The 14,697-nt window shown below is 46.7% G+C and overlaps 1 protein-coding gene and 1 long non-coding RNA gene across 25 annotated transcripts in view; one reads left to right on the forward strand and one right to left on the reverse strand.

The window, feature by feature from the left end:
• The window catches only part of ZMYND8 (zinc finger MYND-type containing 8), a 125,058-nt gene that overhangs the window by 104,135 nt on the left and 6,226 nt on the right, over positions 1-14,697 (reverse strand). For 23 of the 24 annotated variants that reach the window (XM_061437863.1, XM_061437861.1, XM_061437859.1 and 20 more), the window contains one exon: positions 11,038-11,108. The exons of the other annotated variant lie outside the window; for it this stretch is intronic. In XM_061437863.1, the coding sequence (XP_061293847.1) occupies positions 11,038-11,108 (71 nt within the window). The remainder of the gene's footprint in view (positions 1-11,037; positions 11,109-14,697) is intronic. 24 annotated transcript variants of the gene reach the window in all.
• LOC133259849 (uncharacterized) lies at positions 321-14,400 on the forward strand. Its single transcript, XR_009740535.1, has 2 exons — positions 321-1,644; positions 14,046-14,400. It is a non-coding gene; the product is annotated as an uncharacterized LOC133259849 (long non-coding RNA).

Consider the following 14,697-nt stretch of genomic DNA (forward strand, 5'->3'; position numbering starts at 1 on the left):
TAGAGAGAGAGGGGCACACAGAGGCAGGAGGCTGGAAAGGCAGGCAAGGCTCACACACAAGGATATCAGGATTTTGCTCTTCATCCTAATACCAAGAAGCGAGCCCTTAAGACTTCAAAGCAGGAGGTGGTAGCTGAAAGAGAGGTTCCTTTTAGAAAGATCAGGAGGGTAGGGCAGATGAGAGATGGGAGCCCAATTAAAAGACTACTGCGGGGACTTTTCCGGTGGTCCAGTGGCCAAGACACCCCACTTCCAATGCATGAGGTGCAAGCTTGGGGGAACTAAGAGCCCACATGCTGCTGGGTGAAGCCAAAAAAAAAAAGACTAGTACAGTTCACTGGTGATAACCTGAAGAAGAGTGGTATGTACAATGTATTATTGTAAGAAAGCAACAAAAAAAAAGGCAAAAGGATAGAAGAATCAAGGCTCAGTCCCATATCCTGGCCTAGCCAACTGGCAGAGTCCTGGCTTATTCACCATGGGAGAGAAGCAGGTGTTTTGTTGGGGGAGCAGGAGGGAAGGTAGACAGTGAAATCAGTTTGGGACATGTTGAGTTCGAGACGCCCATGACCAACAGATCGGGCAGTCAGGTAGGCAGCTAGCCCTCTGCATCGTAACTCAAGAAACATCTAGGCTGGAAGTAAGATATTCATGAGTCATAAAGCCACAGATGTGGGCGAGATCACCCAGGGAAAGAACGTGCTGGGTAAGATGAGGAACCAAGCTTTCAGCGACGCCGTGGTGGGGAGAACAGGAGGAGCCAGGGGAATCAGAGGGAAAGCACAAGAAGAGGCAGGTTCCAGGAGAAGAATGATCAGCAGTGTCCACTGCCTCTGCTAGGTCAGGGCACGAAGTGCTGACACCACCCCCTGGAGTCTACAGGAAGCCCGGCGGGAACTGCTAACATGCAGCGTCTCGGTGGATGCCACCACGGAGCTGGCAGCACAAAGCAGGAAGTAAGGAAACCAAGACCTAAGTACTGACATTCCTTTTACCAAATTTGGCTATGGAGAGGCCAGAAAAAGGAGAAACACTAATAGGAAGGATGCAGGGTCAAGAAAGGGAATGTGGGAAAGACCTGCGCGTGTTCAAAACTCTGTACATTACTCAAAAGGCTAAACACAGAGCTACCCTATGACCCCGTAACCACACTCCGAGGTCTACATCCAAGAGAAATGAAAACATACACCCACATAAAAACTCATCCACTAATGTTCACGGCTCCGTTCTTCATGACAGCCAAAAAAAAAAGAAACAACTCAAGTCCATCAACAGATAAATGGATAAACAGAATGTGACAATGGAATGTGGTGGAACATTATAAAGTCATAAAAAGGAGTCAAGGAGTGGGGTGAGGGGACTCCCTGGTGGTCCAGGGGCTGAGACTCTACGTGCCCAACACAAGGGGCCGGGGTACAATCCCTGGGCCAGGGAACTAGATCCCACATGCTGCACCTAAGAAGTGCACATGCCACAAAGCTGCTTGCCATGACTAAGACTCAGCACAGCCTTAATATAAGCAAATAATTTTTTTAAGTGGTATGTGCTACAGCATGAATAAGCATAAGAACATTAATCTACAAGTAAGAAGTCAGACATGAACGTTCACATCCTAAATGATTCCATCTATACGAAATGATCCAGGTAAGCAAATCCAGAGAGGAAGAAAGCAGGTTAGTGGTTACCAGGAGCTGGGATAAATGGGCAACGAATGGGGAGTTACTGCTAACAGGTCAGGGAGTATTTACTAGGGTGATGAAAATGTTCCAAAATAAGACTGTGGTGATTCACTGAACGAAGCTTCCCTGGTAGCTCAGCGGTAAAAGAATCCACCTGCCAATGCAGGAAATGAGGGTCTGATCCCTGGGTCGGGAAGGTCCCCTGGAGAAGGAAATGGCAACACACTCCAGTATTCCTGCCTGGGAAATCCCATGGACAGAGGAGCCTGGCGGGCCACAGTCCATGGGGTTGCAAAGAGTTGGACACAACTAAACGACTAAACAACAAGATGATCACTGAACAATTCTGTGACTGGATTAAAAAACATGTTGCTGGGAATTCCCTGGTGATCCAGTGGTTAGGACACTGTGTTTTCAGTACCAAAGGCACTGGTTCGATCCCTGGTCGGAGAACTAAAATCCCACATGCTGAGCAAATCGGCCAAACATAATACTAATACTTTAAAAATAAAAACCATGGTTCTGTTCCCTTTGAAACGCTGGCTCTCTGGGTTCCAGGAAAGCTGAAGGCAGGACAGAATTGCGCGGGGGAGCACCCCACTCACCCCAACCCTGAGATGTGGGCTTGCCAAGCTTGCTCCCCTCAAGTTAATCATCAAAGGGCCTCCACCAATGGAGCAAAGTGAAATAACTACTCTTTGAAACTTTCAAGCAAAAAGAAAAAAAGTGCCAGGATCTCTAAAAGGCCTCAGACCTAGAATGTTAACTCCAGAGGCACTGGGAGGAGGAAAAAGGAGAGATGGTTCTTTTGAAACTAAGGTTGAAAATGGATCATTGTAGATCACAGTCTTCTGGAACAACAGCAGTCACATAAACACGTTAACGTAGGTCAGGCTTCAAAACTGGGGCAAACGCAAGGTTTTCCACGAGTGAACCACGGAGATAAACTGCACAGAAGGTGCTGACAGGATTCCGTGAGCAGACTGCACCGAGGCTCTGCAGGCCAAGAGAAGGCAGGTTTCTCATTCAGAAAGCCGTATCCAACATTCTCAAGAGTTGCAGGATATTTTAGACCTTGTTGGGAGAGGAACGATCTGGTAGTTATCTAACTCGCAAATCAGCTCCTTCCACTGCACAGTACAAGGACGGCACTTCTCGGGCTGGAGGAAATGTGAAAGAGCCAAAACTGAGTTAAAAATACTGATGCTCATTTTTGAAAAGAAATATTCTCAGCACTTCAGCCTCGCACTGTGATTTAATGGGTGTTTACGGTTGTATTTTCTTAAAGTTTCCTTGGGGAGAAAAAAGAAAGAATGATACAAGGTCTCTGTCTGAGAGCCATCCTCATAAACAGTCCCTTTGTGAAACAAGCTTAATTTACATACAACAGTGAGAACGAGGATCCTGTACTAATTAAGGTTGGGCTGGTTAGCAAATTGCTGTAATTGTATATTCTCCAGCTTCCTGTCTTGGAAAACAGATTCATACCGAGGCAAATCTCAGCAAGAATGATACTGTTCAAGATTTTAATATCTTGGGCTTCCGTTGCATCTGTGCATGGTTTCCAAGTGACTCGTTCCCTTGCGCGGGTGACATTACACAGACATTTTTAAAAAATGGTTTCAGCTTCGGCAGCCTGGCATCCACACACCACAATCATACTGCAAAATGCACACAGAGCAGGATCAAGACGCAGGCAGCCCAAACGGCAGCCTTTGTACGGGGCCGTGAGCGCCCAGCGTCCATCACTTTCCAGACTTTAAGTCCCTGTCCTTGGAGGAGCCACACTCCTACGTCATGTGGCTAAAATCCCGTACTGAACTGTGCTGTGTCCAGTCTCCTGCAGAGAATGCAAACCCACAACTCTCCCACCACTTGTGACCCGGAGATGTGTTCTGCTGGGTTCGTGCATGGTCTTTCAGAAACTGGGCTACACAGATCACGATTCTAAACCAGGCATTTTTACAGGAGGCGGGCGCGGAGGGGAATAAAATCCCAGCTGGTGACACCAAGTGAGACATATTCCTGTTCCTGCTTTGTTCAGCAATCAGATGGAGGCACCCTACCCCTTTAGGACAGATGGTCTCCCACCCACCAAAGGCCCCCAAACCCTGGATACCAGCTACATTCAGTGGTCCACCTGCTGTGCCCTGAGGACATCTCACCCGGGATCCTGGGGACTCATGACCAAGTACAAAGGTTTAAGATCAAAGATAAAACCTAACCTCTCTTCTCTACTTGGCCACTTCATTAATCCCTCTGAGCTTCAGTTTCCTGAACTATAAAATGGGAATAACAACACACCTGTAACACAGCATTATTAAGAGAATAAAACGAAGTAATCTACATCTAATACTTGATACCTAGGAAGTACTCAGGAAAACAGCAGCTAGGCAAACACACTTGGCACCTCGACGGTAGTTCCGAGTTTTGCTCTAGCATCTTTCAGCAGATCATTACCCCTGGACACAAATGTCAACCTGACATCTTGAAAGTGCGAAAGCTTTGTCTCCTGAGAACTAAAACGCTCCAGTAAATGCCAGGGCTGGCGTTATGGCAATGACTGGCTTGGGAATTATTCAGTTAATAAGTGAGTATGTGTCAGGGGGAAGAGGGTGCACAAATTGAAATTCACTTAGAGAATCTAAAAGGTCGTACAAACTAGACACAGGAACAGAATGAAAGAATTCTGAGCCAATTCCTGTTAGGATTTCTACGTTTCTCCACTACAGTTCAGGGTCTCCTCTCCACCCACAAGGAGGGCATGATGCTGCCAGTTTCCCAAGATGCCCGGTGGTCCTCATCCTCCTTTGAGGAATTATCTCTTCCCCAGTGAGGGCAACCCTGGGGGGTCCAAGTGTCTAGTACCAGCCCTTCCTTGAGCAAAGGGCAAAAAAAAGACACTAGGCAAGGGACTCTCCCTGCGGACTCTGTCCTATTGATCTGCAGAGACTGTACATTTAGCTTCACTGCCCAGAGCAGCCCTGGGCCTCCAGCCACTCCGCTGAGTCCATGAGGCAACTGACCACCTTCCAGTCCATCCCTTCCCTGCTCCAAAGAACCCGACCTGGCTTCCGCTGCTCACAACAAATGAACCCCAATCGGACGGTATCAGGTAAGGGCTGAAGCATGAATTTCCCAAACCGTAAGAAAAGCAGGCTAGAGGAACAAGTATGTGTTCACAGAGCCCACAGCCTCACAACGTTGATTTCGAATCATCGGGACTAAGAGAGATAAGCCTTCACTCCCGCCTTTGCAAGGGGGTCACATTTGGACCAGGCTAACTTTAGCTCTCAGAGCCCCAGCAACCCAGTATCATAACTCCAGGCCTTTCTTTGCATATGCAGCATCCTCACCTAACCCCAGAGGTTCTATCAGAAAGGCTCCCTAGACATAGAAGCAGCCAGTCAGTCACCTGGCCATCCGATGACCCTGGAGGGTGGGAGCTTGGCTCCACACAAGGAAAGCCGTCCAAGGCAGTCCCTGGGGAGAGTGGAAGGTCTCCCTCGAAACCAGGTACCCCTTCCCCTCCCGATTCCCCACCAGAACAGAGGCTCCAAAGGTCCTGAGAAAATCAGTCCAAATGTCTCAGAGGATAGGATGCCTGTCCTGAGCATACCCGCTGGACTACCCTATACAATTCTCTTTTTTTCAACTGAAGTACAATTTTTTATTGATTTATGTTATATTAAATTCAAGTATATAGCATTTCAATTCAGTATTTTTACAGATTATACCCCATTATGACAAAGTGACTGGAATTCCCTGTGCTGTGTGTACATCCTTACTGTTTATCTATTTCATAGACAGTGGTCTGTAGCTCTTAATCCCATACCCCTACGTTGCCCGTATATGTATTTCACACCTAAGTGACAGCATGCAGTGCCTGTCTTTGACTTATCTTGCTAAGCCAAGTATTGTCTAGGTCCATGTGTGTTGCTGCAAAAAGCAGAATTTCATTCTTTTTTATAGCCGAGTAGTATTCATGTGTACATATGCATCTTCTTTATCCCTTCTCTTGATGGACACTTGGGTTCCTTCTGTATCTCAGCTATTGTAAATAGTACCGCTATGACTATCAGGGTGCACGTGTCTTTTCAAATTACTTATACACACACACACACACACACACACACACACACACACACACACACAACCAGGAGTGGACTGCTGTAACACGGTAGCTCTGTTTTTAGTTTCTTTGAGGAATCACCATACTGTTCTCCATAGGGGCTGCACCAATTTACCATCCCGCCAATAATGCAGCAAGGGTGTCCTTTTCCCCATATCATCGCCAATTCTCATTATTTGTACTCGTTGATGATGGCCATTCTGAAAGGTATGAGGTGATCTCTTATTGTTAAAGTTTTGATTTGCATCTCTCTGACATTTGCGATGTTAAGCATCTTCCACGTGCCCAAAAGCCATCTGTGTGTTTTCTTTGGGAAAACGTCTATTCAGGTCTTCAGTCCATTTTTTGATTGGGTTGTTTGTTTTCTGATATTGGGCTTTATAAACTGTTTATATATTTTGGATTATACAATTCTTCATTAACGACCTCCATGCCCTCCTCCCGGAGAAGGCAACGGCACCCCACTCCAGTACTCTTGCCTGGAAAATCCCATGGATGGAGGAGCCTGGTAGGCTGCAGTCCATGGGGTCGCTAGGAGTCAGACACGACTGAGCGACTTTGCTTTCACTTTTCACTTTCATGCATTGGAGAAGGAAATGGCAACCCACTCCAGTGTTCTTGCCTGGAGAATCCCAGGGACGGCAGAGCCTGGTGGCTGCCGTCTATGGGGTCACACAGAGTCCGACACGACTGAAGTGACTTAGCATAGCATAGCATAGCATAGCATAGCACGCCCTCCTCCTGGAGACTGGAAGCAGGGAAAGAAGCAGAACTTGCTGAGTAAGGCTTCCACCTGATAGGCTTATCAACACAAGTGTATCCCTCCTCAGCTGATTCTAATCATGGTTAACACTTCCATGCACTAGCCATGTTCCTGGCACTGATCTGGGTGCTCTACACATGTGAGCAAATTTAATCTCCACCATAACCCTCTGTTCTTATCACCCACCATGCACAAGGGGAAAGTGAGCCATGAAGAACGGCCCAGCTAGGCACAGGGCAGCCAGAATGCAAGCTCAGGGAGTCTGACACTAGAGCAGGTTTTCTTAAACCTCCGTGCCATCCTGCCTCTCAAATGGAAGGGAAAGGCTGACAGTGGTGGTGTAGGCCCTGGAGAGAGAAGGGGCCTGCAACATAGCCTAGGAGACCATCAACAAACAAACAAATAGAAGCATAATATCGTGGACAAGGGCTATGAAGACCTTCTGGAATGCCGTGAATGTTCAACCACCTTGATCCGGGCCGTGGTTCCACAAGTGCACACACGTGTTAAAGTGCATCAAGCTGAATGCTGAACGTAAGACTTTAAATGGGGAGTTCCCCGGTAGGCCAGTGGCTAGGACTCCACGCTTCCAGTGAAGGGGGCCTGGGTTCAATCCCTGGTCAGAGAACTAGACCCCATATGCTGCAACTAAGAGTTCACGTGCCTGCAACTAAAGACCCTACACGCTGCAACTAAGATCTGGTACAGCCAGATGAACTTTTTTTTTTTTTTTTACGATTTTAAATGTACCAGAAAATGGTAAGGAATGGCAGATGGTAGGAGCCACTTCTCACTGTGAGAGTGGGAGATCAGGGATTACTTTACGGACAGAAAGCTAGAAGGATCCAGGTGGTAATGGATCAGACTCAGAGACACCTGCAGGAGCTCAATTTAACATAGATACAAATAGAAGTACTTATAGACGCGCCTGCATGTAGGTTCCCGTGCACATACGTGTTTCTTCACTCTGTCAGCTCAAAGGACCTAGAAGCAAAGACACCTCAGTAGCGATGAGCGCATCCAGCACCCAGATCTTGGTTTCTAAAGCTATTCTCCAATAACAAACAGGGGGCCTCAGGGAAATGGCTAATTCTAGGCAGAAAATACATACAAGATGAGCCTATGTGGTGGTGGTGGTTTAGTCACCAAGTCGTGTGCGACTCTTTGAGACCCCATGGACTGTAGTCCACCAGGCTCCTCTGTCCATGGGATCTCCCAGTCAAGAATACTGGAGTGGGTGGCCAATTCCTTCACCAAGGGATCTTCCCAACCCAGGGATTGAACCTGTGGCTCCTGCGGCTCCTGTCCTGCAGGCAGCGTTCTACTGTACCCTGAGCCACCAGGGAAGACCCAAACGAGCCTAAAGCATCCTAAGAAATGCCGAGAGCACTTCTGCAGTGGAAGAAAGTAAAACAGTATTCAGTCAATCAACCGATCAACCAACAATGACGTCAAAGGGACACAGGAGCCAACTGAAAATGCTCCCAGTGGCCAAAGCTGGAACAATTTGAGCAACAAAATAAGTAAGTAGTACTGAACTATAACCCAAAGTATAAAACAGTTTAGTCCTGCTGATATAAATAAATGGCTGAACAAACATATGAGGAAAACAAGACAAATCTCCCATACAGAAGAATACAAAATACTTTATGTAGCTATTCTGGCCTTCGGGAGATGGGACGTGGCTCCCTACTCTGTAAATGTGGGCTGGGCACTGTGACTTCCTTCCAAAAAGGAAGGGGAAAAACCTGACAAGCATCCCCTTGGCCAAGTGACCAAGGTCAACATCACCAGTGGTGAACTATATTCACAGTACATACCCTTGATATGATGTGATGAAAACAGCACTTTAAAGCCTTCCTCTCAGAAACCCGTAATTCCAGGCTACTCCTGTCCAACCATGAGAAAATTATTATCCCCAAATGAGGATCATCCTACAAAATACCGCCAAACTAGCAAAGCCATCAAAAACAAGGAAGATTTAACAAACTGTCACAGCCAAGAGGATTCTAAAGCAGACACATCACTTAAATGTCATGTGGGAGCCTGGGTGGGGTCTTGGAACAGAAAAGGGATCTTAGTGGAAAAAACTAAGGAAATCTGAATGAAGCACACCAATTCATTAATTGTGACATATGGACCAGACCAATATATGGTGTTAATAAGAGAGGGGAAACAGTGTGTGTACCTGTGTGTGTGGGGGGCGGGGGCAGGAGGTACTATGGGAACACTCTGCTTATCCAGAAAGCTAAAAACTGCTCTAAAATGAGGCTTATTTTGAAAACCTATCAGAAAACAATGGAAGGGCTCCGTGGACTGGGTGGCCACCGAAGGCCTCCCTGAGGAGATGACGTCTGAGACGGCTGAGATGAGAAAACTAGGCAGCCGGACCCAGGGCGGCATGCTCCCAGCAAAGGGCCCCCAGGAGAAGACGGAGCGGGGAGGAGGAGCGGGGAGCTCAAGTGAGGTCAGGCGCACAGAGCGTCCCAGGTAAACAAAAGAGAAGGAAGCTGAAGGGCTCAGGCTAGGCAGGACGGTCACAGTGACTGCAGACTGGAGCCTGAGGGCGCTGGAAGGGCAGTGGAGGGACTCAGCAAGAGCAGACAGATCCGATGGACGTGTTTTTCCAAGATCACCCTGGCTGCTGCTGGGAGAAGATGGGGAGGTGCAGATAAGAAAGAGGGACAGAGATGATCCCAGAGTGATCACACCTCGGGCAGCCCAGACATAGGGCGAAGGGCCAGGAACGTCCAGGGGGTCTGCAAGAAGATGAGAAGTGGGGTCTCCACACACAGACGGACGGGCCTGAGCAGGCTGATAGTCCCCAGTTTGGACCCTTTTGGAGAACGACTGGGTTCCGGGCCCTTCCAGGCCCTGAGTGTTCAGGAAAGAAGCACCTCCTTGGAATCAGAGCCTCGACGTGGTCCGATCCCATCCTACACTGACCACCTGGGAGACATTAGCACTCAGAGCCTCAGTTTCCTCATCTGTAAAATGGGAACACGACCTCCCACATCCTCCCAGGTTAAGAAAAGGCTCCTGGACCCTCCAAGCACAGCCTGCATAAATGCCGCCAGCATGCGTTATCTTCACAAGAGAAGCCCAAGGTGGAAGGACTCTTGGAATCTAACCCAACAGCCCATTTTACAGATAAGAAAACTGAGCAGCAGAGCCAGAAAAGTGTCCAAGTGATGCACAGATCAAGCACAAAGAGCCCACCTCCAGCTCCCATTCTCTCGAGTTTCTTCTCCACAGTCAATTCTGACCACCAAGGGGAGCTGGGACCTGCTTCCCCTCGGCAGCTGTCTCCGGACACCTTTTGTTCAGATTCCCCTGCGGCTCTGCTGCTGGTCTAGCCTGAGCCGGGTGGGGGCTGTGGGGAAGGGCAGCAGGCCTCAGACTGGGCCTTGTCTCCCTCCCAACATCCTCTTCCCGCTCCCCAGGCACTGACCACCCACCCGGGCAGCCCAGCCTGCCCACCTCTTTGAACCAGGCCAGACCCTATCAGGCTGGCCAGACCCAACAACAGCCACCACCAGCTGACCCTCCTCATCGCCCAGAACGACAGGCTGTCTTATAAAAACCCTCAAAAAGCTCTGTTGTCTCAAACCCCTTTATGGAACCACATTTTGTGAAGCTCGTGAGCTGGAAAGGAGTCTTTCTGGCCGAGTCTATACTCATCCTCTGTCTAGCCCTTCCCGCCACCCCCAGCACAGGTACCCAGTGACTTGTCGAAGGCATAACAACACCGTGGTACAACCACTTAGTTTGGAGAGGAGCATTTTCATCAGCCTTCTAAAAGCACCCCTAAGGCAACGTGGATAACTGCTTCCTTGTAGGAAACCTAGTAAAATCTCATACAGACCAAACAAAAAGTTACCAATATCACAATTAGAAGATCTTTGAGGCACTCTAACACAGGATTCTGAACAGAAGCACACACCCGTGTTTACTCTGACTCGCAAAATTCTAACACTGGCCCCAGAATTCCAGGAGGTCCTAACATTTTCCTTTACTCACTAACCAAGACCACCGTTTTCCAGGAAGTGGATCACCTTCGTTCCACCTTCGCAATTCCAAAGAGACCTTTTATTAAAATCGGAAACCAAGAAGCGGCTGGAGATGCCCGTTGCTTCTAGAACATGCTTTATTTAAATTGATTCCCAAAAGTCACCCTGCAGAGAGCTAGCCAGCCATCCTCAGTCATGACACACACCACGTAAGACTGACTGTCAGGACAATTCCCAACAGGTCAGAACACCTAGCCAGACATGCAAGGGAAAGAAAATCAGGAGATTTCTCTATAAATGAGGGTCATCCATCAAAGGCGCCAACCTCTCAAAATGGGAGGAGTGTCGCAACCTCGGCTCGTAAGCCACACTTGACTGCACTACAACAACAAGAAAAAGGAATTCCAATTTCCTCCTCTGCTCTGGAATAGATAACACAAGGTTTTCACTTACCTTTGGAGCGGGTGGAAATATCCATGCCCTCTACCACCTCCTGTTCTGTTTTTATTTCCTCTTCAGCCAAGCTGAAACAGAGCAAATTATGTTCACGTTTTAGGTAGACTGAGAACTTGCCCCATGGGGGCATTTATTCAGAAGTTCTAACAACAAAGCCACCTTTTTAAGACAATCCCCCATCCTTAGATGAGGCACGGGGAAAGAAACCCACATCTGATTTCAAACGAAGTGTTAAGATTCCTATAGGGGTTTTTTAAAATAATAGTTTGTTCTTGAAGTCAAATGACTATTCCAGTTGTCATGCTATTGGGGGATGCAAAAGGCTTTTTTTAAATGAGACACACAGTTACAATCTACCGCCCTGGACCAGTGAAAACCCAGCCTCTGAGTAAGTAAGTTTCTTGTTAACACTGGGTTCAGGCTGGAGATGGTTTTCAGGGTACTTGGAGTTCTGATCTCTTTGAGTTCTGCAAGGCAAAGAGTATCTTTGCAGACCTCCCTGCTAAATCTTAAAATTCCCCAATGAGGCAGTGATGAGGCAGGGACATGAAAATACATACATTAAATCACAAAGTAGAAAAATATGCCTAGGCTAGAAGCAAAAGGCCTGGCTTCAAAACATTCAAACCACCAGCATTTAGCCCAGGAATTAAGATTGGGGTCTCCACACTCCCAGCCCCTGGGATGTTTCTTCTCTGCAGCAGGCATGGCTTAGAGAAAGTATTCAGCACTCTTCTGAGCTGTGACTAATTATCTCCCCCCCCCCCCCACCAAAGTGGAATGAGGAAGGATTATTTAAAAGACAGGCTGAGAGTTGGGGGTTGGGACAAGAAGTAGGGAAAACCAGGCCCCTTCACCAGAATCTTCTCTCCCTCTCTTGGCCAGAACTCTCCCCAGCTGAACAAAGTGCAGGCTATTTCCATTTTTCCCATGGATACACATACACTTCTCAGGCCACGCCAGGAAGATCTGCTTTTAAAAGTGCCAACTATTTGAGGTGTTAGAACTTTCCAAACATTCAGCTGACAACAAAGTGATAAGAATTTGAGCAATTATTCTACATGCATTTCCATCGGACTGTGGTTCAACAAGAAGAAATGAGTGCATCTCCAATTGAGATGGCTGAAATTTTCTGGAAGCCTCAAGAGCCAGGACAGGAGGGAGGCTGGGTAAGGCAGGAAGAATCAGAATGTCCCGCCTGTGTTTTGTGGTCTGGGACAGTGATGAGACAAAGTCCCAAATGGCTTGGAACCTCAGGGTCAGGTGGAGATGCATTTAGGAGAGTTCAGTGTTTGGTGAGACTAGATAGAAAAAGGAAGAGATGAGAGCTCAGGACTTAGTTAGAAGAACTTGGAGGCCTCCAACTTCACTGGTCTCAGCAAAGAGAAGAAAGAGAAAGGTAGTTTGCTTTTAAGCCAGAATATTAACACATTTAGGCCTCTGATATTGAACCCTGTTGACAATTTCATTCACACTGCATCTGTAGGGAAAGCTTGGGACACAAACCACCAGAGAAACAACAGACATGTTGTCACAAGCGGTTTTCGTCAGAAGCCAGCGCCTCTGAAATTTAAACATGTCGCTAACATGCAATAATAGAACAGTGATTTGTGGCAGGTGATTTTAGCACGGGTACTTTTTCTTCCAACTTAAGAGGCAAACATTCTCAACTTCGAAACACACCCCCTGCATGTAACACACCCAGTCGAATGGATGCTGCGGATGGTTTCTTGCTTGGGGTGACTGGAAATAAATTTTAACAGAAAGCCCCAGGCGGTCCCTTCAGAGAGGGGGGAAAATGGTCAGCTTCAAAAGCACAAAGAGCAACCTTGATCTTTCTAGCAACTAGAATTCTGTTCCCCTCTCTAGCACGAAGTATGTGAAATACTAAACTTCTTGAAACTGATCCCATATTTTGAGTGATGGAAGAAACGCTAATCTGGTATCCAACCAAAATGTTCAGTGGTGAAAAGAAACAATTATGCATTTACAGAGCCTACCCCTCCTCCCCCAAACCCACTTGAAGGATTTCTGCAGTGATGAAAACATTCAAAGGTGTATTGATCACGGAGGAGGGCTGCATTCAAGAGAACAATTATTTGGCTTGTAACAGCCTAGAGGAGGCTGAATACTTCAGGGAGGAAAGCTGCTGAGAGGCTAAGAAAATGCAAACTAGCAAAGGGGTAGCTATTTGCTGCAGAGTTTAAGATAATCAATGCTGGAGCAGAAAAGGGGAAAAAAAGTTAAGCTGTTTTATCTTTCCAAGTATTACAAAGTGGGCACCATAATCACCTAACTCTAACAACAGCACCACCAGCTTTAGCCAAGGATTTGAAGGACAACAATTTCAGAAAACCATCTTTTTCACAGATCAGCAAGCCATCCTTTCAAAGGGAACTCATACATGCACGCGCGCGCGCGCACACACACACACACACACACACACACACACACAATAACTTGTATTTGACTAAAGGAAACTGCAATGTCTATGCATTTAAAGGGCAAAAAAAAAAAAAAATTCATTTACAAAAGACCAGAATGCAAAATTAGTCATTTTGAATAGCCACATCTAAAGGGACTTCCTTTTTTCTACACCACTGATCTCATTTTTTTTTTTTTTTTTTTTCGCTTTTTTGGTTTAGTGTTAAGTACTAGTATGTTGTTAGGTGGGGGGAAAATATGAATATTACATCAAAAGTGGTGGTGAGAAAAGATTTGTACCTGTCTGAATGCCCCCACAGATCTCGGTCAATTTAGGTTAAGAACTGTTCAGTCATTTGGAGGAAAACAAAAAAGCAGTCAAATAATAACTGTTAAGAAAAAGAGGCTACGTCTGGAGAAAAGACGTTGAACTCTTGTCATTAACACATTAAAGTCTTACAAAATACACAGCAGTTTTCCTTCCATATCTGCTAGCTTCCAGCAACCCCGATTATTTAAATCCAAAACAATGGAACAAGCAGTCCTTGTTTCAAACTGACATTACTTTTTTTTTTTTTTAGGTCGGCTGGGGGCCCGCTAAGGGAAAGAGTAAAATTAGCTGAAAATCAAACAACAGCCTCTCACCCCAACAGGAAAATACCCCACCAACTAGTTGTATATACTGTATGCTCCCACCACCATCCCCTCTTACACTCACAGGTTCGCCTAAGTCACTTGCCCCTGGATTTCACACACTGATACATTTCAGGCAATTAAAGAAGAAATAACCAGCCCCTGCACAACCAAGACCATCCCATCCCGCCCAGAAAGAATAGAAGATTTCTCCCCCAATGCCTGAGCAAGAAAACCTCTGCTTACTTAACCTGCATGCACTGGAAAAGAGCAATTAAAAGTTGCAGATGAACTGCACCTCCAGGATGTTTTAAGCCTTCTGATTATTAATTCTGAAGACTCAAGGCTGGTCCGTAATTCCCAGGAATCCCATCCCCTCCACACTTCCAGTAGAGAGAGAGAAAAGAGAAAAAATAGCTAGTTTGGATAGAAAACTGCCTGGAAACACAATGCCCAGATATTTCTTTTCCCCAAGTGCCCTTACTATTTGACTTTTAACCAAGAATATCTAACCCCTCTTAGAATATATAACCAGCATGCACAAGACTCTGGGTCTACAGCTGAGGACCATCACACAGCAATTCAAGAATCATGCAATCA

Source organism: Bos javanicus, chromosome 13 (assembly GCF_032452875.1).
Source record: "Bos javanicus breed banteng chromosome 13, ARS-OSU_banteng_1.0, whole genome shotgun sequence".
Taxonomy (NCBI): domain Eukaryota; kingdom Metazoa; phylum Chordata; class Mammalia; order Artiodactyla; family Bovidae; genus Bos; species Bos javanicus.